Here is a 27,537-nt window from a genome sequence, read left to right as displayed (position 1 = left end):
TAAAGCATTTAGGACAGTCCCTGGCACAGAGTGTTGAGATTACGTCTTATTCTGTTAGTACCTTGACGAAGCCATCTTCTCCCTAAGGTCTGGTCCTTCTTGTGAGCCATTTTTCTCTTTACCTGAAACTCTAGGTCCCACTCCAGTCCCCTTTCTCCATTGTCTGCTACCTCCTGTTCACCTACTGGGACAAAGCTTAGAGAACATCTCCTGAAGGAAGCCCTGTTGACTGGACCTCACCCCAGTGGCCCCATACAAATAATATCTTACTCCCATTTGAAAAAGATTTTTTAAAAAGTGATCTTTAGAAGTCAGTGCAAATTCACTAACAAGTAATGCCAAAGTAACCTCATTCTTGTTTTTTTTTTCCATAGAGAGACAGATGTATAGATGTGGGAAACAAAACATTTAATGATTTCCAAGAACATTTTTTATGGAAAAAGACGAGAAATAATGGGTTGGTAAATAATTCTGTTTGGTGGTTTCATGGCTGGTGGAACAGTTAAACATAAATAAAACTCTGTTAATCTGGAATCGAGTGGAGAACCACAGGCTTCTACACTTAGCCCAGTCTAATTGAACATTTTATTTGTTATTTTCATAATGAACAACTGATTTGCATAAATCAGAGCTGAGAAGATTAATATTCACAGAATCACAATCTAACATTAATCTGGACCATCTCCTGAGCAGCGTAAAGTGATCCCAAAACCTGACAAAGACTTATAAGAAAGAAAAATTATAGGTTAATATCTCTCATAACATAGATGCAAAAACCCTAAATAAAATATTAGCTAATATAATCCAGGGATATAGTAAAAGAATAATTCATCAAGAATTACACAATCTTTGAAAAATCAATGTAACTTGATGCATTAATAGAACAAAAAAGAAAAACATATATAATCTCAACAGATGCAGAAGAAAATATTTGATAAAATTTGACACCCATTCATGATAACAACTCTCAGTGGACTATAAATGTAAGGGAACTTCCTCAACCTGATAAAAGACATTTACAAAAAACATCTTCAGCTAACATCATACAAAATAGTGAACTATTTAACACTTTCTGAGGTTGGAAAAAAGATGAGAATATCCACTATCACACATCTATTTGACAATAGAGAGCATGCAATAAAGCAAGAAAAAAAGTAAAATATGTAAACATTGGAATGGAAGAAGTAAAACTATATTTATTTATAGATGGCATGGTTGTATAACAGGAAATTCAAGAAATATCTATAAATAAACTATTAGAATATTGAGCTTAATAAAATTGTTGAATATAAGTTAAAAATAAAAAAAATTATTTCTTCATATGGGCAACAAACAACTAGAAAGTGGAATTTTAAAAATACAATTTACATTAACAGTAAAACTGTCAAATACCTAGGGCTACATTTAACAAAGGATGTATAAGACTTCTACTCTGAGACTATAAGATATTGCTAAGGTAAATTAAAGAAGACCTAAATAAATAGAGATCCCACATTCATGGTTTGGAAGACTCAATAGTGTTATGATGTCAATCCTTCAAAAACTGACAAGCCAATTCTTGCCAAAATATATACAGAATCAAAGGAACTGCAATCACAAGGAGAATCCATACTGCCATCTTTCAGGATTGATTATAAAGCTATAATATTTAAGAGAGTGTGATACTGGTGTAAGGGTAAAGAAGTAGACCAATGAAATAGAACAGAGTCTAGAAATAGAGTCACACATATGATCTCTTGATTTATGACAGACATGCTATTCAATTCAGTGGGGAATGAGTGGTCTTTTCAACAATGGCAGCAGGCAATTAGCAATTGGATATCAACATAGAAAAAAATGAACCTTGACCCATTAGGAAGTTATTTCATTTTTCAATGGGTCAAAGTTAATTGGAGATGGATCATAGTCCCAATAGTGAAAGGTAAAACAATAAAATTTCTAGAAGACTATCTTTATGTGGTTGGATGTAAGGCAAGATTTCTTAAACAAAATACCAAAAGCAATACCGTAGATTTTGATAAGTTGTATTTCATTATCAAAGGACATCATTGAGAAAGTGAGCAATGAAACCACAAACTGGGAGAAGATATTCACAATTCATCTGACAAAAGCCCCATAACACAATATATAAAGAATGGCAACAAATCAATCAGAAAAAGTCAAATACATTTAAAAAAAATGGGCAAAGATTTAATGATACATCACAAAGAATGATATCCAGTGGCCAAAGAGCATATGAAAAGGTGCTCAACATCATTACTCATCAGATAAATGCAAATTAAAACCACAATAAAATATCACGACAACCCAGCCACCAGAATAGCTACAATTAAAAACAATGACAAGACAAAGTATTGGCTAAGATATGGAATAACTAGGACTTTATACTAATTTATACTCCTCAGTATTGGTAGGAGTATAAATTAGCTCAACCACTCTGGAAAACCACTGGGCACTATGTGCAAAAGCCAAACATACACCTACCCCTGTGAACTAGCAACTCCACTCCTTGATACATGCCACTCATACCAACTGAATCCGTAATACTAAAAAGCTGGAAAAAACCTAAATTTCTATCAATAGAAAAATAAGTTGTGGTATTTTTATACATTGGAATACTATACAGCAATAAAAAGAGATGAGGCACATTCATCTTAATACATGACATGGATGAATGTCAGAGACATTATATTGAGCAGAAGCAGCCAGAACAAAAGGACACAAACTGTGTGTTCCCATTTCCATGAAGTTCAAAAGCAGCACAAGTGAATCTATGCCAATAGATGTCAGAGGAGTGGTTTCCTCCAGATGGTTGAGAGGGGTTGATTGAGAAGAGGCATAAGGGAGCCCTCTGGAGTGCCGGAAGTGTTCTGGACCGTGACAGTGACAGTCATGTGGGTACATACAGGTACAGTAATGCATGGAGCGTTACACTGAAGATTTATATATGGAAATTATCTCAATTTTAAAAAACAATTAACATTTAATTTCGACAGATTTGAATGCTGGATGAACACCAACAAGATGAAAATCAACAGATGTAACTATAAGTCTTCATATTTAGATTAAAAATTTAGTTGTTTAGAGCATGGGAATGGAAGAAACCTGATCTGAAATAATTCACTTGAAAAAGATCTGGGAACCTTAATTGACCATAAGCCTGCCGGGCTGTGTTGGGGTTTCACTGCCAGGAACAGAGGAAGCCTGTCCTGCTGCACTGTTAGGAGCAGTGTCTGGTCTCAGGAAGGAGTGTCCTCCTGCCATGTGTGAGAAAATTAGACCTCATTATCTAGACAAGGGTTTTCAGACATGGACCACATTTTAAGAGGGATGTTAAGGGCTGCGAGGGTGCGCTCTCTGCTCAGGAAGCCGCTGACCAGTTTTGATTCGGATTCTCCATCTTCTGCATGTGACTGAAGGTGGAGGTCATCCGCCCTTCGGTGACCGCATTACCTCTGACGTGCTGTCAGCGGATTGCAGTTTCTCTCTCACTGGCTCACGTATGTCTCCCTGGCTTTGGGTGATCACCCTAACTTCCTTGGCATCCCTTGTATGTCTCCTCTGAGGCCAGGTGACTAACTTCCTTTATTTAACGTGGACTGTCATTAGGATGTCACAGGGTGAAATTTTGCAATCCTGTCTCCTCCTTCAAGGGGTGGCCCCTGTTTGGAGCCCACAGGCCCCTTGGTTCCCACCTCCTAAAAGCGGCAGAAAGGGGCAGGAGACCCGAGTGGGTAGAAGTCACTGCAGAGGGGCGAGGACAGGTAAGGGAGGCCCGTGTGGTTGGAGAGTTTGTCCCTCTGCTGAAGGGCGGGGTGTTGGCGCTGGCAGCGGGAGGGGGTGCAAATCACAGCAGAGAGGCCCTGTCTTTGCTTGCTGTGTTCCAAACAGCCAGGCTTGGGCAGGAAGATGCGGATGAAACTCCACACTGACTCCTTGGAGTCTACAGTTTCCTGCACTCCATGGCAGGAGCTGAGTGGCTGCTCTTTTCAACAGGGACCGAGCAACGCCTTGGACACATGTGACTTCGCTGCGGCAGCCAAGGCCTTGAGCTGGGTTTGCTGCATTTTATGTTTAGTGTTTTGTAAGTTTGGCTCTGAATGGTGTCTGTCTGCGATCAAGTTGTGAACACTTCGGGATCGCGCACTGTGTGCCGGGGCTGTGCTCGCACCGCAACTACCGAGACAGAGAACGGAGGGTAGGAGAGGGCTGGTTTATGACCAATACTTGTCGATCGCACAACTAACACGGTGCTTTTCACAATATTTCATCAACTGTTGGCTCATCCTCCAGTAATTAGGAAACTGCCCTGATAAGCAGCAGTGGCTTAGTTGTGGCCTCCTGGCTCAACTGCCAAGATTCCCTTGACTTTGAACATGTTTGTCTTCTCAATTAAGCTCTCTTAAAATAGAGTCTAACTTCCTATTAGGTCTGCTAAGCAGAAACTTTAAACTTTGAGGAATCACATAGTCCCGAGGGGCAGGTTATTAAAGAAAACCAACACCTCGGCATTCTGTGGTCACGGGAAGAGAGTGACCAGTGAGTGTTTACCGTGGGCTGCACCCGGATTCTCAGTTGGCCTCCAGCCACGTAAGGACCACCAACTTCTCCCAGAGTGTCACAAAATGCACGCAATGCACTTTTGCTATACCTGAGTGTGTGTGTTATTGGGAGAAAGGACTCACAGGCCTAATAGAATATGAAGCTATAGTAAAAAAAATGTTCCTTGTGTTCTGGAACATGCAAGAACATTGACTCAAAATCTAGATGACCCCTATGATGCCTTGACAGAGCAGCCGACAGTCCTCCAACAGCCACACAGAGCCGAAGGCGCCAGGTAGACAGAGAAAGGTGCTTTTAAAGACTCCAGGAGCTTTTGTTCTACTTCGGCGGTTGTGTCGCGAGTGTGGCCAACGTGTCTAGTAAGGGTGCCGGGTGGGCTGCAGAAACACTGACATTAGAAAGCAGGCCATGATCACAAAAAGGCGGCGCTCTCCTGTTACAAGTGTTGTTTCTAATTCTCACACAACCTTGCACGGATGAGGACGCTCCCTGTACAACCTCTCTCTTCCTCTCCTGGAGACATGAAACGTCTCCTCATTGTATTATAATCAGCTAAAATTTGAGAATTCTATCACTCGGATGACCCCAAATTCTATACTTGAAGCTCTTTTCAATATATGACTATTCCTATTGGGCTGAAGGAAGATTTGAACCAAGTATAGGGCTTATATTTTGGTGCTTTGAAATAGGAAAGAGGTTCTCTTTACTAAAAGTAAAATATAAACATGAACATAAAAAGTACTAAAACATGAAAATGGTAAAGGTTTTCATTTATAATTACACCGGACAATTTTCATTCATTCTGCCAGTAGCGGATGGGCATAAAGATTACGTCACCTTCTCTCTCTCTACTTTAGATGATTGCTGGCCTGAGAGAACAGTCTCCGAGTAAGGTTGTAAGGTGTGTCCACAGCTCAAGGGGGTCGGCGCAGGGGGCGTGTGGCTGCTAAAAGCAAGCTTGGGCTCCATCTGCCAAGCCGGCTCCAGCCAGTGAAAGGAGGGCTCTTCTAGTTTGGACAAAGGCATGGTATGGGCTATGGCGGCCCTTCTTGAGGGAGTTCTTGGCATTTTATCCACCGAGGAGGAGGAAACCGTGTGCTGGGAACTGTGCTCCTGTCAGCCCCTCACCCGACAGCGAGGGCCCTTCCTGAGGGGGACGGGAGTCACGGGGCTTGTTAAACCTTCTCAGGAAACTCTGACAGATCTCAGTGGAGCTTCTCGCCAAAAGAAGTGTTAGAGAGGGACAAGGGTGTCCCTGATATAGGCCCTGTCACACTTGGCTGGGAGAAGAAATTTTCCTGAGGGATCCTAAGAGGGAGTCCCCAGTATCCGAAGCTCAAAATGGCTCCGTGAGGTGCTGGTGGGACTCTAAGGTTCACCTGCCGGCACCAACGACAACACAAACTGGGAACCAGACAGACCTTAGGGATTGGCCAGTCTGACACTCGTATTCTACACAGGAGGAAACAGAGGCTCGGGTAGGGTAAAGAAGGCCTGGCTGCAAGTCACACAGCTAACATGAGGTAGCAAATCTGGAATCTGATTTATCTCTTTAAATGTATACCACAGACCTTTCACCATACTGCTAGGCTATGGCTTAGAAGAGGGGGAAATGGGAAAAAGGATGTGTTATTAGAAGGAGATTGGGGCAGAGAAGGAGAGTGTGGGCCAGGACCCCCTGGCACAGTGACCTGACTTCCATGGAACGTTGAGGAACACAGCCATTGAGAGACCAGAATTTGCTTCTATGGCTTATTTACAATTTTCATCCCAAAATTCTAGGTATGAATCTCCTGGTTTACACACTTATTTCTACTTCTGCTACCACAAAAATTAGGGTGAGAAGGCCTAAATATCAGAACAAGATTTGACTTGTTTCTTTTAAAAATATATAAAGATGGTTTCCTGCCGAGCCAAGAGTCTACTAAGACACAAAAATAGGACATCATTTCCAACAAGATTTTGAAATTAAAAAAAAAAAAGTTCTGCAAGGCTGAGAGAAAAATATCTGAGCATTCAGAATCAATACCACTCAACACAAAATGCTAAGAACTCTCCTATAGTCCCAAGGCTTCACAAGGCTCTGGGTATCATTAAAGATGTTGGAGTTTAAACTTCGCTACCAAATTGGAAACTAGAAGCTAAGTGTGTTTTGCAGATCCAGTGCAATTCCACGGATCTGTCTTTTCCAGGACTAGCCATATCCAGACATTAGGCAAGCAAGTGAAAGGGGACAGGCGTCCCATTGTGGCTGTCACCCGGGACTGCCAATGGGCAACTCATCCTGGGATGAGAGGCTTCCAGCTCAGGCTGGAGGGTTTCCTGTGCACAGCAAAATGTGTCACATAAAACAAAGATAACAGCCTCAAAATAGGTGGGCAGGCAAATGAGGTTGCACATCTGTGTTTCTGTTTTCGCTGCTCTTTGCAGTCTGGGCTTGCAGAAGAACTTCCGCCTCAGAGCTGTGGACCTGCAGTTTAAGTTGATCCTTCTCAAGAAATGCACAGCTAAAAAAAAAGTTTGCAAGGTTTGTAGCAATGCAAGCTTCCCCAGGCCATGCTTGACAACCACTCTCACACCTTAAATCTTGCTGCACACGTTTGAACATCTGAACGTCTTCATTTACTCAGTGTTTTCTTTAAAGGAAAGGGGTGAGGAACTCCAGATAAACAGGTTTTCAAAAGCTGTCAATGGACAGGTACCAGCTGCAGGTGTAGGGACAAGTTCAAGGGGGCAGTTTCATGGCAAGCCTGCCGAGGCCCCCGCCCCTTGGGGGATGCCACCAGGCAGGTCCCTGTGGTCCCAGCTCAGGTGAGTCTGATCCACCTGTAGCTTTGAATTGAGCTTTCTTTGCTGATTAGCTCTGTGATGAGCCGACACACTCCTGCTCTTCCCTAGAGGAGCATGCTGCTGCAGCTGCAGGGGGCATGAGGTTTCCAGTGACTATTTACCTCCCCACGTTAGTCGCCTTTGCCAGTGCCAAGGAGTTGGTGGTTTCACAGTGACTCAGCCTAGGATTCTGACAGCCACGTGGGGAGTGGATGAAGCAGCCCTTTCTTTGAGAGGCTGCACCTGGGGCAGCCACGCCCCTGGGTTTCGATGGTTCTGAACGAAACCACTCACCAAATCAATCACATGGCTTTAGATGTGACTCTTGTGTGTCAGTGGTGTGGCTTGACCTGTGCCTGGGGAGGTGACCTCTGTGTTGCTCACAAGGACCTGAGGGTACCCTCTAAAACACACACACACACACACACACACACACACACGCATCTACCATCACCTCCCACCTCCGCTCCACATCCAAGCAGTAGAACCAAGAACGATCACGTGTGCAGCCTGACTCACTCTCCACGCTGCCATTTTTGGACCGGAACCCGTATCTGTGTGATTCCACACATCTGCTCCAAGCCCCCGTCCCGCCAGACCAACCTCACATGGGCCAAAGACCAGCCTACCTCTTGCCGCCTTCCCACAGCACCCCTACCCCAGCTCCAGGCCCTGACAGGAGGCCAAAAGAAGTTGTTCTACCACTGGTAACGGCCATTCCTGCTGAGACACATGGCCCTAGCTCCAGTTCCCACAGATATTTAAGAAAAGAGCTGCTCCCATGGCTTCACTGAGGACAGTACCTGATAGCAAAGAAGAGCTAATTGAAAATACCTAAATAAAAATATCCAAGTCCCTAGGTATGGGGATAACTAAGTTTCTACAAATGCTAAGAAGACTGATTAGGGTTTAACGGTAAACTGTGGTTGCTCCAGCACTGGGCAATTTCAGGAAGTCCTGCGGGCACTGCTACAGACCCTCAAGTCCATTCGGAAAATGGGCAGGACAGGGCAGGGGCATCGCACAGACTCGGTGGGGAAGCGCCTAGTGTTCTGGATTTGAAAAAGAAAATTCCATTCAATGATTTTTGAGTTCCAGTATTCGCTCGATGTTTATGCATGTCAGGGAGGTCCCGGTAGCGGCCCCCGCCCCAGTCAGCACACTCCATGGCTCCCTCCTGAGGTGCGTACAGCTCCCGTCCCATTTCAGAGCCGAACCCAGCACCTCGGGCAGGGCCTTCCCCAGGCCGGCCCGGGCACAGAGCTCACAGCACTCAGGCCTGGGTGTGAGAATGGAGGTGGGCTCTCACCGCTGGGAGACGAAACCATGCGTTATTTAAGTTCCTCTTCACTTAATTTATCCGACTAATGTGCCGAGGTATTTTCTGCATCACAAGGGATCGTTTGGGAGAAGCTTGCATGGAGTAAGCGTTTAATGTTTACTGAACGAATGTATAATAAAGCCGACTCTGAACGCTTAAGTAAACACGGCCGACTAGAGGAAAGGCGGGTGGTGTCAGTTAGGAGAAATCACGTCTCACTAATCTCCTTGAGTTCTTTGAGCAGATAAATAAGCATATGGATAAGAGGGAACCACAGAACTCAATTTAATTTGACTTTCAAAAACCTGGGAGAAAATCCCACTCTAATGACTGTTTTTAAAAAATTGAGTCACTAGGGTTGTTTTGCCATGAATATGGAATTGGCCTACAGACCGTAAACAAAGCTGGAGATGAGTGGGTTCGTTCCCGGATGGAAACCTACACACACTGGGGATTCCTAGCGATCTCATCTTCCATGGGTCTTCCTACCGTTTGTGAATGATCTCGATGAAGAAGCGTGTATTGAATCTCTGGGCTCAGGTAATAAATACCTCATTCTTCTGGGAAGAACGTCAAGGTGATGGAGATTCAGTTCAGTTTGAACAAGAATATACTGGATACTGAATAGTCATTACGTGTTTGCACCATGGGGTATTAAAAAAAGAACCACAAGATACAGTTCCTGGCCTTAAAGAGCTCATCAAGTTAGGGTAAAAGCCACATCTTCCTTTCCTGTACATAGTAGAAGCCACCATTGGGGACAATTGTGGAAAGGAGTACAGAGAATAGGAAAGCAAATGCGGATGACAGTAAGGAAGGCTTCATGGAGGAGGAGGAAACTGAGGCAAGCCTTGATGAATCAACAGCTAGGGTTTGGACAGGTTTAGGAATGGAGGGTTTTCTCGTTAAAAGCACTAATGTCTCACCTGGCCAGTGCTGCGCAGAGGCAGGGCTTATCTGCGTGGTCCCATTTAGCTTACAACAGCCCATGAAGGTACAGCACAACCCCCTTCCAGAGGAGGAACAAGAAGCTTAAGGAAGTTGAGAAATGTGCTCAAGCTCACATTGTGATACGCACGACACCCACGGCTGTGCTGCCCCAATGCCAGGGGCAGGCCTCTCAGAGCAGGTGGGACAGAGAGTGGAGGGCCAGCTGGGGTGACCACCTGTACTGGGGAGCAGTGAGAGACAGGCTGGAGCATATGCACCAGATCCGCATCACAGGGGCCCTTACATCGTGTCCGGGGAACTGGCGCTCACTCCTGAAGGCTTAATGGAAAGCATGGGCAACACTGAGCTCTGCTGCTTTCTGGCACCTCTCCCGTTCTTTGGGATGTCTCATCAAAGATAAAGGGTAAGACATGCACTTTGCAAAAACAACAGGGCATGTACATCCTTTGCAGGTTGGAGCCCCCTTACAGGCTCCTCCTCCTACGGGGGGACACATTTCCCTCCTAATGTTGCCTGTCTTCCCTTTCCAGCCTTAATGCTTTCGTACTCTCTGGGAAAGACGTAACACAAGAGCCTCAAAGTTTGCTTTCCCGCTGACATGTATTAACCTTGCTCAGTCTTCTGCAGTCACCTGGCCTGTGCCCTCTGGACTCCTCTAACTTTGAACACAGCTTTAGGAAACCCTCTTGGTTTTAGCATTTTTATTAGCCTCAACTTCTCTTGAGTCTTGGCTTTCTTGAAGCATTTCTTGAATGTAAATGCCACTCTTTTATACCAGTCCTGTACATCTCTTTTGAAAACCTGAGTTCATTGGGGAGCTCAATTTGGAGTGGAACTGACTTAAACCCGGTAAGAGGCCTGACCGCCTCCCTGTCCAATCCGTCATGCAGTGCTTGCGTCTTAGGATGATTCCCCATCCACCCACACACAGAAAGAAAACTACATACCATTCTGTTGGTAAAGTTACTGAAGTTCTCAACCAACACCTGCTTGATCATGTCTGGCTCAGAAATAACAATAAACATCCGCCGACCAAAATAGTACCTGAGAGGAACAAAAGAAAAATTGCTTTAAAATGTGTTGCATTTACCCATTTCTCCTTTCCTAAAAAAAATTCACAGTAGTTTAGAATGAAGGATAAAGGATACATAGGAAGTAAAGATGGAGAAGATGAGAAAACGCATGTTCCAATCCTGAGCAACCGTGTAGCTGTGATGATCTAACACCAAATGCTTTCCACCAGCATTTATGGAATGCCACCGTGTCCCAGTCCCTGGAGACTCTGGGCTGAGTAAGACACAGTCCCTGCCCCAAGGAGCTTATAGGCTGGTAGGAAAGACAGATCTATAAATGTAAACACAATAATAAGGGGTTCATCAGATCCAGTATTAAGACAAAGAAGGAAAATGACAGGGGTCAATGTTGTCTATAATTTCTTTTTTTTTATTTCAGCTTATTATGGGGGTACAAAAGTTTAGGTTATGTATATTGCCCATGCCCCACCCCATCCCCCCCGAGTCAGAGCTTCAGGCGTGTCCATTCTATAATTTCTAAAAATCGGGAGATAGGCATTCTAGCAAGAGAAGACCAATAGTCTTTAAACTGATTCTCAAAAAATGTCTAAAATGAATGAATAAACAGATGCTTGTGGGAATGTGGGAAGACTAAATCTGCTGGGGAAGGCTGAATATCTGATTGCCACACCTGTATATAAAGGAGCTCAACAGACACTTAGGACGGTAGTGATGGGCACTCAGCTGGTGGCAGTGAACGCTAACAGGAGTCAATGCATATGTACATGTTTTATTATATTTATGAAAGTACTGGGGACACGAAAGCAATCAAGTCCCAGTCACAGCCTTCAGGGGTCTCACCATCTGATGGGAGGGACAGTTAGACAATCAGCGCACAGTGTGACGTGCTGGCAGGCAGGAGTGACATTGAAAGCACACCCACCCCAGCACTTGAAGAGAGAGTGAAGACCACCCAAAGGTGGCACTTCCCAAACGGAGTTCTGTAAGATGAGCAGGAGTTCGTCCAGGAAGGTGAGTGACAAAGGAGGTGAGGGTGTGTTGGGAAGAGGGATCAGCTCGAGCAACTGGCCAAGGACAAGCCTGCCTGGGGGAACTACAAGCGTCCAACCACCAACCGTGCAAAGGAAGCCAGAGTGATGACAAGGGGCCCACCGCACAAGCACTGTTTTTAGTGTGTGAAATTATACTTTCAGGAATGCGATTTGATCACCAGTGTATCCACCTCAGAGGGGTAAGGACCAGATTTTAAAGGGGAAGGTCGCATGCAAAGGCAGCCAAGTGTACTCCAGCATTCTTAGTTACTCAGAGCTTTTCATAACTCCAACATGACGGTAATGTAAAAACTCTTCTCTTTCTCACTGACTAGGGGAAAAAATGAACAAAAATTCATTTGTCTGGCACGTATTAGGTGCTTAGAAAATATTCACATGAGTGATCAGATTTTTCAAAACTGTTGGAGAAATCTTTGGGACACAGGAATTCAACAGATGTGGTACAAGGAAAGAAAAGGATACCAACTAGTTTTTTACTGGTTTTAACCAAGAAAACCAAAAATAATCCAATAAGGCCATAAACCTATGCTTTTATAACATTTATGGCGAGTGTCATAGAGTCTCTTGAGAATCTAGTGAAAGCTGTGGACATTCTCTGAAGAAAAATAAAACACTCACAGCATTTGTATACAATCTGAGAAGTTCTTGGGCCTCTGAACCCTACTCCAGAGCAATATTTCTCAAACATAAAACATGCTTAAAAGTCACCTTGGTTTGAAGAAATAACAACCGAAAATTTCTCCAATTTGGCAAAAGACATACACCTACAGACTCAAGAAGCTGGATGAAGCTCAAATATGATAAACTCAAAGAAATCCATGCCAAGACACGTTATAATTAAATTTCTGAAAACTAAAAAAGAAAGAAAAATTCTTGAAACCACCTAGAGAGAAAGGATGTATTACCTAGAGGGAACACCAATTCAAAGAACGCAAATTTCACATCAGAAACCATGGAAGCCAGAAGGAAGTGGCACATTTCTCAAGGGCTGAAGGGAAAGAATTGTCCATCACAAGTTGTTAATTTGGTGAAACTTATCCTTCAGGAGAAAAGTGGAAACAATGGCATTCTTAGATGGAGGAAAACTAAGCTTTTGTCACTAGCAGGCCTACCCTTACAGAATGGCTAAAGGAAGTTCTCTAAACAGACGGAAAATGATAACAGAACAAAGTGTAGAACTTTAAGTGGGGCTAAAAAATAAAAAAATAAAAAAAAAAAATAAAAAAAAAAAGTGTGGAACTTTAGAAAGCAAAGAAGAACAATGGAATGGGTAAAAATAATAGACTATCATTTTTATGAATTTCTTAAGTCATACTTGATGGTTGAAACAAAAATTATAACACCATATGATGTGATGCTCAATGTATGTAGAGGAAATACTTAGAACAATTATATATTTAAAAAGTTAAGAGGGTAAAGGGACCAAAATGAAAACAAAATTTCCACACATCACTTGAAATGGTGAGGCATCCATACTTGTAAACTATAGTAAATTACATATGCACATTTATGCAACACTAAAAAAACTATACAAAGTAATATATAAAACATTTTTAATAAGCCAAAATGGAATTCTAAAAAATGTTCAAGGAACCCACAAGAAGGCAAGAAAAATGAAACAAGAAACAGAGGGTCAAAAAGAGAATAAACACATGACTATATTACAATTAAATATAATGTAAAATTTAGATAACATCAAAATTTGTGGTAGTGCTGAAAGAGACATTTGTAGCACTAAATGCTACCTTAGAAAATAGGTAAGATTTTAACTGAATCTCAAGAAACTAGAAAAAAAGAGCAAAAAACTTAGAACAAGCAAAAGGAAGAACATAATAAAGATAAGAGCAGAAATCAATGAAATTGAAAACAGAAAAACAATAGAAAAAATTAATAAAACAAAAAATGAATTCTTTGGAAAAAATCAATCAAATTAATAAACCTGTAGCAATACTAACAGAGATAAAAAGAGAGAAGACACAAATCGTCAATATCAGGAATGAAACAGGATGTCACTACAGATAATACAGCCTTTAAAAGGAAAAGGGACTATTACAGACAACTTAAGACTAATATATTTGGCCGGGCGTGGTGGCTCACGCCTGTAATCCTAGCACTCTGGGAGGCCGAGGTGGGCGGATCGTTTGAGCTCAGGAGTTCGAGATCAGCCTGAGCAAGAGCGAGACCCCATCTCTACTAAAAATAGAAAGAAATTATATGGACAGCTAAAAATATATATAGAAAAAATTAGCCGGGCATGGTGGTGCATGCCTGTAGTCCCAGCTACTCGGGAGGCTGAGACAGGAGGATCGCTTGAGCTCAGGAGTTTGAGGTTGCTGTGAGCTAGGCTGACGCCACGGCACTCACTCTAGCCTGGGCAACAGAGTGAGACTCTGTCTCAAAAAAAAAAAAAAAAAAAAAAAAAAGACTAATATATTTGACAACTAGGAAGAAATGGACCAATTTCATGAAACCCACAAACTACTAAAACTCAATGAAGATGAAGTAAACAGTCTGAATAATCCTATAACCATAAAAAATTGAATTCATCTTTTAAAATTTCCCAAAAAAGACATCTCCAGACCTAGATGGTTTCAATGAAGAATTCTACCAATCATTTAAAGAAGAATTAACAATAACTTCACAATCTCTTCCAAAATAAAAGAGGAGGGAACACCATCCTAACTCAATTTATGAGGTCAGTATTACCCTGACACCAAAATCAGACAAAGACAGTACAAGAAAAGAAAATTTTAGACAAGTATCCGTCACGAACTTAGAAACAAAAATATTCAACAAATCAAATCTAGCAGTGTGTAATTAGAATTACACAGAACAACCAAGTGGTATTTATTCTAGGTATACAAGGCTGGTTTAAAATTTTTAAATCAATCTATATAATCCACCATATTCATTGCCTAAAAAAGAAAATTTATGTGATCATATCAGTTGATGAAAAGAAAGAATTTGACAACATTCAGCACTTGTTCATGATAAAAACTCTCAGGAATAGAGGGAAACTTTCTCAACTCAATAAAGAATATCTACAAAAAACCTACAGCTAATATCATACTTAATGGTGAAAGATTGAATGCTTTTCCCCAAGGTGGGGAGCCAAGTAAGGATGTCCACTCTCACTGCATTTGTTTTACATAGTACAGGAAGTTCTAGCCAGTGCAATAAGGCAAGACAAATAAATAAGAAGCATATAGATCGAAAAGGCATAAATAAAATTGTCCCTATTTGAGATGACATAACAGTCCACAGAAAAAATACTAGGGAATAAAAAAATATAAAAGGAATATAAGGAATATATAATAATATATATAAATATAAGGAATAAAATAATTCTGAAATTGAGTTCAGCAGGTTTCAGTATTCAAGATCAATATACATGAATCTTAAAGTCACCTAATAAAAAAAGATCAACATACAAAACTATCAATAGCATTTCTACATACTAACAATGAACATGTGGAAACCAAAATGAAAACACAATACCATTTACAACACTGATGAAAGAAATCAAAGAAGACCTAAGTAAATGGAGAGACATATCATGTTCATGGATTGGAAGACTCCACACTGTAAGGATACCAATTGTCCCAAAACTGGCCTATAAGGTTAATGCAATTCCAATCAATGTCCCAGCAAGAATATTCATAGGCATAAACAAACTTATTCTAAAACTTACATGGAAAGGCAAAGGCCTTAGAATAACTAAATTAATTTTGAAAAAGTAGAATGAAGTGGGAGGAATCAGTCTACCAGATCCCAAGACTTGGCTAGAGTAGTCCAGACTGTGTGGTACTGTCAGAGAGATAGACACATAAATCAATGGGACAAAATAGAGAAACCAGAAATAGACCCACACATACGTACTCAACTGGTAATTTTGATAAAGATACAAAATCAATTCTTTAGAGGAAGGATAGACTTCTCAACAAATGGTGCTGGAGCAACTGGACATACATAGGCAAAAATATGAATTTCATACCTTTATACAAAAATTAATGCAAAATGGACCACAGGCTTAAATATAAAATATAAAACTAAAATTTTTAGAATAAAAAGGAAGAAAATCTTTGAAATTTAGAGCTAAGCAAAGAGTTCTTAGACTTGACACCAAAACATAATCCATAAAAGACAAAAGTCAATAAATTGGACTTCATCAAAATAAAACCTTTTTCTCTTTAAAGATCCTGTTAAGAAGATGACAAGCTACAGGATGGGAGACAATATTTGCAAACCACATACCTGACAAAGGACATGTGTCTAGAATATTTGAAGAACTCTAAAAACTCAACAGTTAGAAAACAAATAATCTGACTAGAAAATGGGCAAAAGACATGTACAGACATTTTGCTAAAGAGGATATATAGATACCAAGTAAACACAAGAAAAGGTGTTCAACATCATTAGCCATTAGGGAAATGCAAATTAAAACCATAATTAGATAACACTACACATCTATCAGAACAGCTAAAATAAAACAAAAATAGTGATAACGTCCAATGCTGATGAACATGGGGAGAAAGTGGATCATTCATAAGTTACTGGTGTGAATGTAAAATGATGCAGCCAGTTTGGAAAACATTTTGGCGATTTCTCATAAAACTCAATATGTTCTTACTATGTATATCACCCAGCAATTGCACTCTTGAACCTTTATCCCAGAGACATGAAAACTTATGTTTACACAAAACAGCTATATGAATATTTATAGCAGCTTTATTTGTAATAGGCAAGAACTGAAAACAACTCAAATATTCTTCAATGGATGTTTGGTTAAGCAAACTGTGGTACATCCTACAAGGGAATACTATGCAGCAATTTAAAAGAACAAACTATTGATATAGGCAATAATTTGGATGGATCTCAAGGAAATTATGTGAGTAAAAAAATTTCAAAAGGTTACCTACTGTATGATTCTGTCTATATAACATTCTTGAAATAAATCTATAGAGATGGAGAACAAATTAGTAGTTGCCAGGGGTTGAGGATGGGGGTGGTGATGGGTGGGTGTGGCCATAAAGGGATAGCATTAGACAGCCTTGTGGGGATGGAACAGTCCTGTATCTTGGCTGTGGTGGTGGTTATACAAATTTACACAGGTGATAAAATTGCATAGAACTCTACACACACATACACACACACACACACACACACACGCATATACATCTGGATAAAATCTGATAAGCTCTGTGCATTGCACCAGTGTCAATCTCCTGGTTTTTATAACGTACTATATTTATGGATGAGGGTACCACTGGAAGAAGCTAGGTTAAGGGGACACAGGACCTCCTTGTACATTTTCTGTGCAACTTGTTATGAATCTACAATTATTTCAAAGAAAAAAGTTTTTAAAAAGTCACCTGGGAACTTAATAAACTCTTGCTCCCCACCAAGACTGATCTACCAGGGCTGGTGGGGCCCAGGAATCTGCAATTCAGCAGGCTCTTGCATTCTCTTGCAAGACGACCACTCCCACACTCTGAGAACCACTGTCCTGGTTTTCGGCCTCAGGGGCTAGTCAAAACCAACTGTGGAACATTCAGAAAATACAATAGTGCCCGGCCGCACCCAGACCTACCCGGCCAGAGTCTCTGGGGTGGAACCCAGTCACCTCTTATTTTAGCAAGCTCCCAGGGGATCCTGATGTGATTGACAATAACCATATTGGGGACACACAAACCCCAAGTTAAAAACCTGCTCTATATTTAGCCAAAGTTCATACCCATTCTCATTTCCCTAAATTCTTAGATGTAAACGAAAAGCAATTACACTGCAGGGCACACACATATTTTAGTTATATATTTGTATTGTAGTTATTATCAAAATAATTTTACACACAATCTGGATTTTTTTTTTAAAGTAATACTTCTACATGCAAATGGAAGTTGTCCTTCCAAGTAGTCACCTTGGGAGTCTTTCTGCTTTCTTCTAGTAATATTGCTAATACTAAAAACAATTTTGCAACAATTCCTTTAGAATTGCTTCAGAGCTCGTTTATGAACCTTGCAAGAAAACTGGTCCCATTTTACATGTAAATTGTGCAATCTTGTGAATTTATATTTATAAAAATGCTCATCTGTAGTTTGAGGAGCTCCTGGAAAGATTTCAAACAGATAAAATTGTAAGGGAAGTGTGTCTTAAACACTCATAGCCTCCCTTTGGGGCGCCTGTTTTCATCTGCCCACCACTCCTTGGGGAGCCCCCTCCCCCAGTCGGTGCAGTTCTGAAGGTGCTGTCACTTATAGAATTCTACCTCTCTGGTCGCCGGAATGGGCTCTACCTCCAGGCATGGCCAATCCTAGTTTCTCGTCTCCTTGACAACGGCGACTAGTTCAAGGGGTGGGCACGTGACCCAAGCAGGGACAGTCATAATCCTTCATCAGGATTTCTATCATACATGTGTGCTGGGGTGAAAAGCCCTGACGTTCTCCTGGAGCTGCTAAACTGGGAATATACGAATCTAGGGCTGCTGGTGGCCATTTTTCCACACATGGAGGGAGCCTGTCTGCAGAGGGGGCTAAGAGAGACCAGCAGAGATTTCAGGTAGAGAGACTGCCTAGGAGGTCCAAAGTCGAGTCCAGGATTCTGCCTCTGAAGGATGCTTCGTTGGGTCCTCCTAGCTTATGGCAGTTAGTTTGTACTGAAGTTAGCGGGAGTCAGGTTTCTATCATTTGAAGTCGAGATGTCCTAACTAGTATGGCCCCCCTTTTCATCTCAACCTTGTGAATACCCCATGCCATTCTGCCTCTCAAAGCTCACTTCCCTAAAGGGGTCTGGTCTGTGTTGCACATCGGTACAAATGTGCAGCAGTGTCTTCCTGTTTCCCGAGTTGGTGCGGGGTCCTGGAAAGTACTACGTGCTGGTGTTCAGCAGGCAGGGTCCAGGGTCGCACAGCTCTGCCACTCGGTCAGGGAACCATTCCAGGCACGCACTCCTGAGACTCCCTGGGCCACCACTGAAGTGTGGGAGTGAAAATTAGGTAACTGCTGCAGTTTGCTATAGATTTAAATCCTACAATTCCTATGAGTTCAAAAGGCCATTGAATTATGGGGTTTTTTAATTTTAGGTCTACTTTCTACAGGGTGCGAAGAAACGTCCTGTACCAGTGCAACTGCTCCGTGAAATATTTGCACTGGTTGTAGACTCTTCTCAGAATCTCTGAGCTAACAACTGTTAGCATTTATTGAGTGCTCACTACTGGCCCAGCTCATTCTAAGTGTGTTACCTGTACTGTCTCATTTAATCCTCATAGAAAGATGGAGGAGGTAGTTATTAATCCTACTTTCCAGAATAAGAAACTGAGACTTAGAGAGGTTAAACAACTTGCCCAAGACAGGGACTTGAGCCCAGTATGGACTGCCCAAGGCCAGGTCCCTGGCCACTGAGCTTGCTGCCATCTACTCGAGTGGCTGCTTTCCCCCCAGGCCGGCCAAGCTGTGGAACAGCTCCAATGCCAAGGTGTGCGAGAGAAAACAGTCAGGCTCCCAGCTGTGCAGACTATAGCTTTAAAGGTGGAGATTTAGAGCAGATTCTTGCTCAATGGACCAGAAAACCCCCAGCCCAATTAAGGAGGTCAGGTCTTGCTTTCCTTTAATCCAAACTTGTACATAGACTGCTTTGGGGGCAAGAAATTCTTAACCAGTTATTCATTTATACTTATTTATCCACATAAGAATTTGCTCATTCAACTCCAGAGCACCTGGTGGAAGAGGAAATTTAGTATTGTGTAGACAAAAATAACACTTGTTTGACTTGTTTAATTAGTGGTTTTCTTTCCTTCTTTTTTTTTTTTTTTCAGCTGACCAGTCAGTTCAACCAAAGTAGTTCACAGAGTAGGATAGACTGTTGGTGTTAGCCTGGGGGCTGCCTGGCCCTATTCCAGAAGGCCCACCCCTCAAGGTGACAGAGCTATAAAGACTGTTCCCTGGGTGGGGTGGGAGGTCACCTATAGACACCGACATGGGAAGGTGTCCAGAAGAAAGAAAGACACTGTGAAATAATATGTATAGTTCTGCTAATAAATAATAGTCGATCTCGCTATTAACTATATTAACCATTCAGAAGCATTTATTGAGCACATACTCTGTCAGGCACCATGCTGGGTCCTGCTAACTGTGCATATGTCTGGAGCAGGAAATTGTGGGGCACTTTTACTTTTCATGTAACATCTCTTTAACGTTCAGTGTTTTACAATGAGTGTGAGTGACTTCCGTAATGAGAAAAGACAGGGGAGGGGTCTTGTTGCAGGGTTGGCTGCAGGGGGACTGTTGGAGGCAGAGTGGAGGTCAGCAGTGCTGCGGCTGCAGGTGCGGGGCCATAGGGACTCGGGTTCAAGGGCTTGTCCTGTGATTTCTCAGCTGTGTCACCTTGAGCAAATCACAACCTTCCTGAGCCTGTTTCTTTGATAAAGGAAGCTGTTATGAGGGTCAAATGAGAATAGTTTGTCAACAGTAACGTTTTATGCAAATGTTGATCAGGAAGGGCCTCTACACGCCCCAGCAGGTGGGCCACACCCTGCTGGTGCCACTTTGTAAAGGATAAAGAAGCTGACTGAGGAAGAGGAGGCTCCTGACAGGAGCCTGACACCCCCCACATCAGCAAAAGGCCTAGAAACATACATTTGGAGACTTCAGATTTCCGGGTAGAGCTCGCATGGCCCTGTGAGTTCACTGTGGCACCCTGGGGTGTCCCAGCACACAGTTTGGGAACCACAGCCTTTCCTGCTTGCTATAAGAATGGATGGGAGTTTTCAGCTCCTATGATATCTGCTAAATATCAGGCACTGGAGAAATACTTGCCTCAGTGACACTTGTATTTCCCAGCAGGTTGGGATGCTACCAGGGTAGCTGCTGTCCTGACCTCAGTCTAGCCTTTGGTGTGGAAGGTAGACACGGAGCCCCAGGAAGCTCAGCGGGAAGGCGGCACACACTACTGTAGACCAAAGCTGTGAGTGCTGAGACTCGCAACTTCCAGAAAGTTCAGAGAGAGCTAAGGAGAAGCTGGTGCTGCGAGTACCTGGGTGCTTGACTTCCAGGGCTCCTCCGGGGCTGGGCAGCCCGCCCTGTGCCGTGGAGAAAACGCCTGTCCCTGCTTGGCTCCTGGACGTCTTGCCCTTTTTGGTCAGCTATCCCACCTGTCACTCAAGCCAGGGGCTCGAGTTAGCTGAGTGGCAGAGCAGGCTCAAGCTACCAGGGAGACTTTTCTTGAGGAGCCAGTGACACAGTCACAGGCCTTGGGGTCCGCAGTTGCTTTCTCCCGGCTCCTATCTGTCACTCTGAGCAGAGGCCTGCGTCACCTGCCCCGAGAAACCCCAGGGTCCGCATGCCTGGGGCCCAACCCTAAATTCCCAGAGTGCTGTGGAGATGTGTGGACGGAATCAGCCCTTCATCAGACCTTTCCCTCCTGGGGCGCCTGGGCCTGTTCACCTGTGTTCTCCCACCCTCTTCGTGCCTGGTCCCTCCCCTCCTGCCCAGACTTTGCACCTCCCACTCAGGGCTGTATGCCTCTGTCACTCAGGTTGTCTTTCTGGCCTGTTGCTTGTCTACGTGTGGGTCCCAACTCGGTTTATCCACCTAGGAAATGTAAAATGCAAATCTGATTTTGCCACTCCTTGTTGAAAACCCTTCTATGGCTTGCCAAGATTAAGCCCTTGGGCATCTTCAGCATGTGGCACATGACATCCTTCACAGCCTGGTCCCTGCCTTGCTCCTTGGCCTCGTGCCCCCTATTTCCCACTACTCCAAGAGCCAGTCCTGATGGTCAGCCCATATGGACTGAAAACCTCCAGGATCTCTCACTCCCATGCCTTTGCACATGCTGTTCCCCCTGCTTTGCCTGGAACAGTGCTCCCCTTTCCTTGCCTGGTTAACTCCTAGTGGTTCTCTGCTAATTGTAATTTTTTTTTTTTTTTTTTTTTTACCATCTTTCCACTTGATTGTAGGTGGTTTAAACACAGGGGCCTTGTCTTATTTACTGTTGATATCTAGTATTTACTGCCATTTTAGGCATGCAGTAGGAGTTCCACAATGTTAATGTTGCCTGCTGTATTCCGGTTGCCACCTCTGATGCTGGCTGGGTTCGGGCCCCGTCCCTCTTGCCTGGATCACTGAGTAGTTCCCAATGGCTCTCTGTCTCCCACTAACCCCCCATCAAAGCCAATAGACCTTCGTAAAACAGAAGCTGGCTGTGTCGTTCCCCTCCCTGCAGACCTCTAATGGCTGTCCATTACTGAAGCAAGTCCAAGCTTCTGGAATTGTAACTGAAGGTCCTTCCACAGCTCATAACTTCTCCCCCTGCCCCATTCCTCTTACACCAAGGTCTCCAAACTTTCAGTCCACGGCACCCTCAGCGACTCAGTAATTTTTTCACAGCACCCCCTAGGCCAAAAGAACAACTTAACAGTCTCATTTTCAAATCAAAGCCAAGCAACTTAATAAATATTCATGCTCTAACAATTTAGTGGACATTTGAAAAAATAATCTACATAAATTGAAAGTAGTTCTCTTAGTGCTTGATGGATGTCTCTGTGTTTCCCATGAATATTTAAAATACTGTATACTAGGAAGTCCCTGTGAGTTCACCGTGCCTCCCGCCTCCCTGGGGTGTCTCAGCATACAGTTTGGGAGCCCCAGACTCGTGCTATTAAAAAGGTTATTTATGGTTCCCAAAATTTGCGGTATTTCTCCATGTCCTGTTCCTGTGCACATATTTTCCTTCTGAAGTCTCCCTCTTGTTAGTTCAGAAAATTCTTTCAGACATCCGGGTCACTAGTCCCCTTTCCCGTGGCGCCTTCTCAGACCCTTCACTCCTTGCAGTTTCCGTGGCACTGGGTGGCTCCCTCCACTGACCTGCATCACACGCGGCTTATTTACTGACAGGCTCCTTGCTGCCCTGTGAGTTCTCTGAGGACAAGGCCCTGTCTTACTTGTCCCTGCGTCCCTGAGGAGCCGGCAGAGCGCCTCGTCCCCAGAAGCAAATGGAGGGCTGGTGTTGAGTCTGCCTTTCCAGGACCGGGAGACCATTTTATCCTCCTGACTTCCCTGTTCCTGCCGCTGATAGACTTGAAGCCAGTCTTGAAAAGTCAGAACCTTTTTTCTCTTTATTCACATTTATCCTGCATTCCAAGAGTCACCCAGTCCCTGGTCATTCTCTAAAATCCAGGGCCTGCTCTCTCTAGTTCACGTCCATCACTGGGGAGGGGCCACCTGCAGAGCTGCCCGCTTTGTGGCCGCCGGCCAGCCTCAGGTCTGGCTGTGCACAGAATCCCCGGCTTCCACCTCCCACTTCCACCCAACCATTCTGCCAAAAGATTTCATGTGAACCAAAGTTTCCACGATGTGGTAACATCGAGATATGTTGCCCAGATCTTCCTGGGCAAGAACTTGGGGAGAACTTGCTGCCCAGCTGCCGAGACTGTGGTCAGTAGAGAGCCTCCAGCTGTCAGCTCCTTCAGGGTGGCTGAGCTGGGCAGAAGCATGGAGGGCTGGCCATTTTGTCCTGCTGGGGTGACTCTGACAGCTTCCTCCTCCTTCCCGTCACAGGCATGGATCCCTAGTAAACATCTTGTATCCCAAACCCATCTCAGTGTCAACTTCTAGAAACCAATCTGCAACACATGGCTTTAACCAGCTCAAAGGCCACTAGCAAAAGGGATAACAGCGAATATCTTCAGCCTGGCAGCCAAGGCTTTCTATCGCAGGATGGTGACCGGCCAATCCCCTTTGTCTGCTCTCCAGCTGGCAACTTCCCTTCCTCCAGCTATTCCCACCTCAAGTCTTTTCTCCAGCTTTCTTACCTGTGGAACATTCCGCCCCCTCCTCTCCCCCTTATTCATTCTCCAAGACCCGTTCTACTCCTGTAGAATTCAGCCACTTACTACCTGGCATTCTTGTGCGACTTGGCCCATGTCTGTCTCTTTTTCCAAATTAGATGCCGACTTTCTTTGGGAAAAGAGACATGAATGATACTTTTTTGGAGGGGATGGGGATCAATGCTGTACACGTAGCAAAGATGAAATATCTGTTGAGTGGACAATGTCCAGAGCGGATCCAGCAGTGAGAGCTTCCAGATGTGGGGAAAATCATCCCCTCTGTCTTTGTGCCATTGGAAGACATGGACACAGACCCCAAAGAGTGTGGGAAAGTCATGAAGAGAGAGGGGACACCCCTCCCAGAGTGAACAGAGAACTGATGGTGGAAAGAGCATTGTATTTGGAGTGACAGCTTGGTGACTTTGGGCCAATCCCTTGAGTTACTGGGTCACTGTCTCTACACCTGGTAGATTTGTCAAATATCAGGTAAAAAAAGTGGGTCTCACCACCCTTCTTTAGAGACCTTCTTGCCTACGGCTGGGAATATGCTTGGGTGGTCCCTAGGTTGGTTTCTAAGTGGTAAAAGCAGGGCGTTAATGAGAATTCAGGTCACACAAGCCAGCCTGGAAGAGGCCAGGGATCCACAGCTGCATGAAGGGGTCCATAAGAAAGAGGAGGCCCTGCTACAATTTCCCCTGCCATCCCTGCCCCCACACCATCCTCTGCACACTTTGCTAACCCCAACCCCCCACCCCAGGCACACCCATGGAAAACACGCCACATGCTTGCTCCTGGAAGGACTGGATCTGCCCAATGGCTTGGTGTACGGATGGCAGCAAGGTACCTCCAGGAGGCCTCCTGCTGCCAAGGAATGCCCCCAGGCCTGGCAGCCAGGAGAAAAAGTGTCAAGCAATGCTCTACTTCTCAAAAGTTCATTGGCTCTGGGGCATCCATTCTCCATGTTTTTCGGAAGTAGGCAGGAAGACAGCCTCTCCCCTGGCCCTCAGCTTCTTCCTCTGTAAGATGAAGTGGCCCTTCTCCCCCTGGCAAGCTATGACTCTGTCAAGCTGTAGTAAAGCCTTCTCCAAAACAGAGCTTCGGCTAAAGGAGAGAATTGGGCAGCAGGGGGAAAAATATCTGAATCAAACCTATAACGATAAACCTCCCTACTCTACTGAATGTACCCTCCCATTTAATTTATTCAGTTAATAAAACTTATTCCCCAGAGGGGGAAGGGCAGAGGTAAGCTACAAACCAATCCGCCTGTGTGAGCAGGGTGTATCTGTATCTCATAACAATAAAAAAGGAGTAATTAAGAGACGTATTGAAGTGTGTAGGAATCCTGAAGGACGCTGAAGATTCCGATTCAAGTTACTGTCCTTGGCACAAACGTAATTCAATAGGGAACAGATAAATAAAAATAAAGAAAAAACAAATTCGGAACAGATGTTAGGCAAGCAATTTTTTTCACAGTAAGAATCATAAACATGAAGAACAGCCTATAAAGCAAAGTTGTTGATGCAAACAGCATCAAGCTACTAAATAAATAGTTGGATGGCCCCGCAGGGACAGAGAAACATTAAAATAGTCATTTGGCTGTCCCTGAATATTTTTGCCCACACGTTATGCCCAGAAATGTATATTCTAGGGTATTGCAGGGAGCTGTGTGTGTGTGTGTGTGTGTATGTGTCTTATCACATAGAATACATGTGTGAGAGTATATGGCAAAATCGCGTCTCCCCAAATGACGTGTGGACTCAGAGGAGGAACAGAGCAGCTTGGCAAAAGCTAAATCAGTTCCTAAGAGACAGTGAGGACAGGGGAGAAGCCCCAGTGCCACAGGAAGAATGTGCTGTCCTGGGCTAGGTATTAGAATGCCCAGACATGTGACTCTGAAGAAAGGGAAATTTAATGACAAAAGAATTTCAGACACAGTGGGAGAGAAACAAGAATTAGGCAAAAAAAATTAAAGCCCGGATTATCACACTTCAGAGATGGAAGGCAGCTTCAAGATGATCATTCTAGCCCAGCCCCCTCATTTCACAGCTAGGAAAATGAGGTCCAAAGAGGAGGGGATGGCTGGAGGACGTGCACCATCTCTCAAGAGCCATGCCTTACCCAGCAGGGACCTGGGAGGAGGCGACAGGGCAGGGATCCCCCGGGTAGGTGAAGGTGAGAGGACCTGTGTGCAGGAGCTCCAGAAGCTCCCCCCAAGCTGGCTAGGGACAGGACTCCTGAAGTCAGCGGTCTTCCGGAGGCAGACGCCGGCTGGCTGCAAGGAGGCCACGGGGACCCAGGCCCGAAGAGCAGAGGAATCATAGCTAGGATCCCTGAGTCTTGGACAGTCCTCCCTGGGACAGCTCTGAGTGTTCCTTTGAGTCTCACATCAGACCTGAGGGTAGGCAGGGGCACGGGTATGTTTCAAAGGTGAGGAAAATTGTCCAGTGACTCATCCTAGTCCCATGGCTAGGGACAGCCGAGCTAGGACCAGAACCCAGGTGTGGCCCTAATCCAGTGCTGTCTCTGTCCCCCAAGAGTTAGGCTGTGGGAGGCGGCCGCCCCTGCGAGTGGGACATGCAGCAGCAGCCCAATAAGAACCCAATTAATGACTTGGGTGCGTGGAGCCCAGCCGGAGCGCCAGCAGAGCACGCCCCTTGTCTTATCTGTTTATCCTTGGGACCCCAAGATGGCCTTCTACGGTGTAATTCAATGTTGTACTGCCACGAGCCAACTACTGAACTGATGGAGCGTAAGTCACAGACGGGGAAAGACTATAACCCACACTCCCCTGAGCCTTGATTTTAAGATGAGATACTTCCCCTAATGCCTTTCATTTGTCCCCCAAAATAATAATAGTAATGATACCAATTAGCAAAACAACAAGACCTTTCTATTTTACATTTCCTTGGGGACAAATTTGTCATGAAAAACATATACTGAGAAGCTATTCTTTTGGTCATTCAACAAATATTTACTGAACACCTGTTAGTGTCAGGCATTGTTCTAGGCGCTGGGAGTATCAGCATGAATGAGAGACAAAGTTCCTATTTTCATGGAGTTTGCATTCTACCAAGAAAGCAAGTCACTAAACAAACAATCGTATTACGTATCGTTAGGGCAAACGTCCTACAGCAGGAGGCTTTGGAGTGTTCAAGGAACAACAAGAAGAGACAGTGGAATGGAAAAAGCTTTGGATTCATAAAGAGAATCTGTACAACCCTACTCATCTCTCCTACAAACCACATGCCCCTCTCATCTTAGTCACTCATGTTTCTGTATAAACTGGGGATAATGTGGTCAGCCAAACTCAGTGTTGTTGGGATGGTCACATGAGATACTATATTGGAAGGACATGACCCACATCAATTGCTGGAAATCTCTTGCAGATTATTAACATTTGATATGCACATGGCCCCGGGGAACAAAGATATCTGTCTCTTACAGTCATAAAGGGAGATACATGGCCCATGGAGTGCTCCCCCAGGCCCATCAAGGGCCCATAAAAGCATGTCCACTGCAGGATTGTTTGCTGGAGGCCACAGGGACAGGGGACAGGTGAGGCAGGTGCAGGCAGCTGTGGAGTGCTGGGCAGCAGTGAGAAGCGACAGATTCAATGAGAATACAGCCATGCGGCAGATCTTGAAAGCACAGTGCTAAAAGAAAAAACTGAAAGTCACAGAAATCAGGGAAAAAAAGGAATTAAAAAAAAAAAAACCTAAAACTTAGAATGCGATCTATGACATTACCACTGGCATAAGCTAAAGATAATACACACAAAATGATAACATGCATGCAGTTTGCCAGGACATATAAAAACACACACATTAAGCGTAATGGAATGGTTGACCCTCGGGGACGGAGGGCATGAGAGAAAGTGCGGGGACAGAAGGGAACAAATATACAAGCAAAACATGCACCATGGTCTTCCCACCTCTCCGCTGCACCACAGAACAAAAACATCCCCCT

General features: G+C 44.0%; 1 protein-coding gene across 3 annotated transcripts in view; it reads right to left on the bottom strand.

Annotated features, from left to right (window-relative positions):
- The window catches only part of TBXAS1 (thromboxane A synthase 1), a 157,718-nt gene that overhangs the window by 82,590 nt on the left and 47,591 nt on the right, over nucleotides 1–27,537 (bottom strand). For 2 of the 3 annotated variants that reach the window (XM_069461447.1, XM_069461449.1), the window contains exon 4: nucleotides 10,612–10,708. The exons of the other annotated variant lie outside the window; for it this stretch is intronic. In XM_069461447.1, the coding sequence (XP_069317548.1) occupies nucleotides 10,612–10,708 (97 nt within the window). The remainder of the gene's footprint in view (nucleotides 1–10,611; nucleotides 10,709–27,537) is intronic. 3 annotated transcript variants of the gene reach the window in all.

This window comes from Eulemur rufifrons, chromosome 29 (assembly GCF_041146395.1).
Source record: "Eulemur rufifrons isolate Redbay chromosome 29, OSU_ERuf_1, whole genome shotgun sequence".
Lineage (NCBI taxonomy): Eukaryota > Metazoa > Chordata > Mammalia > Primates > Lemuridae > Eulemur > Eulemur rufifrons.
This window is presented reverse-complemented; position numbering and strand designations above follow the sequence as displayed.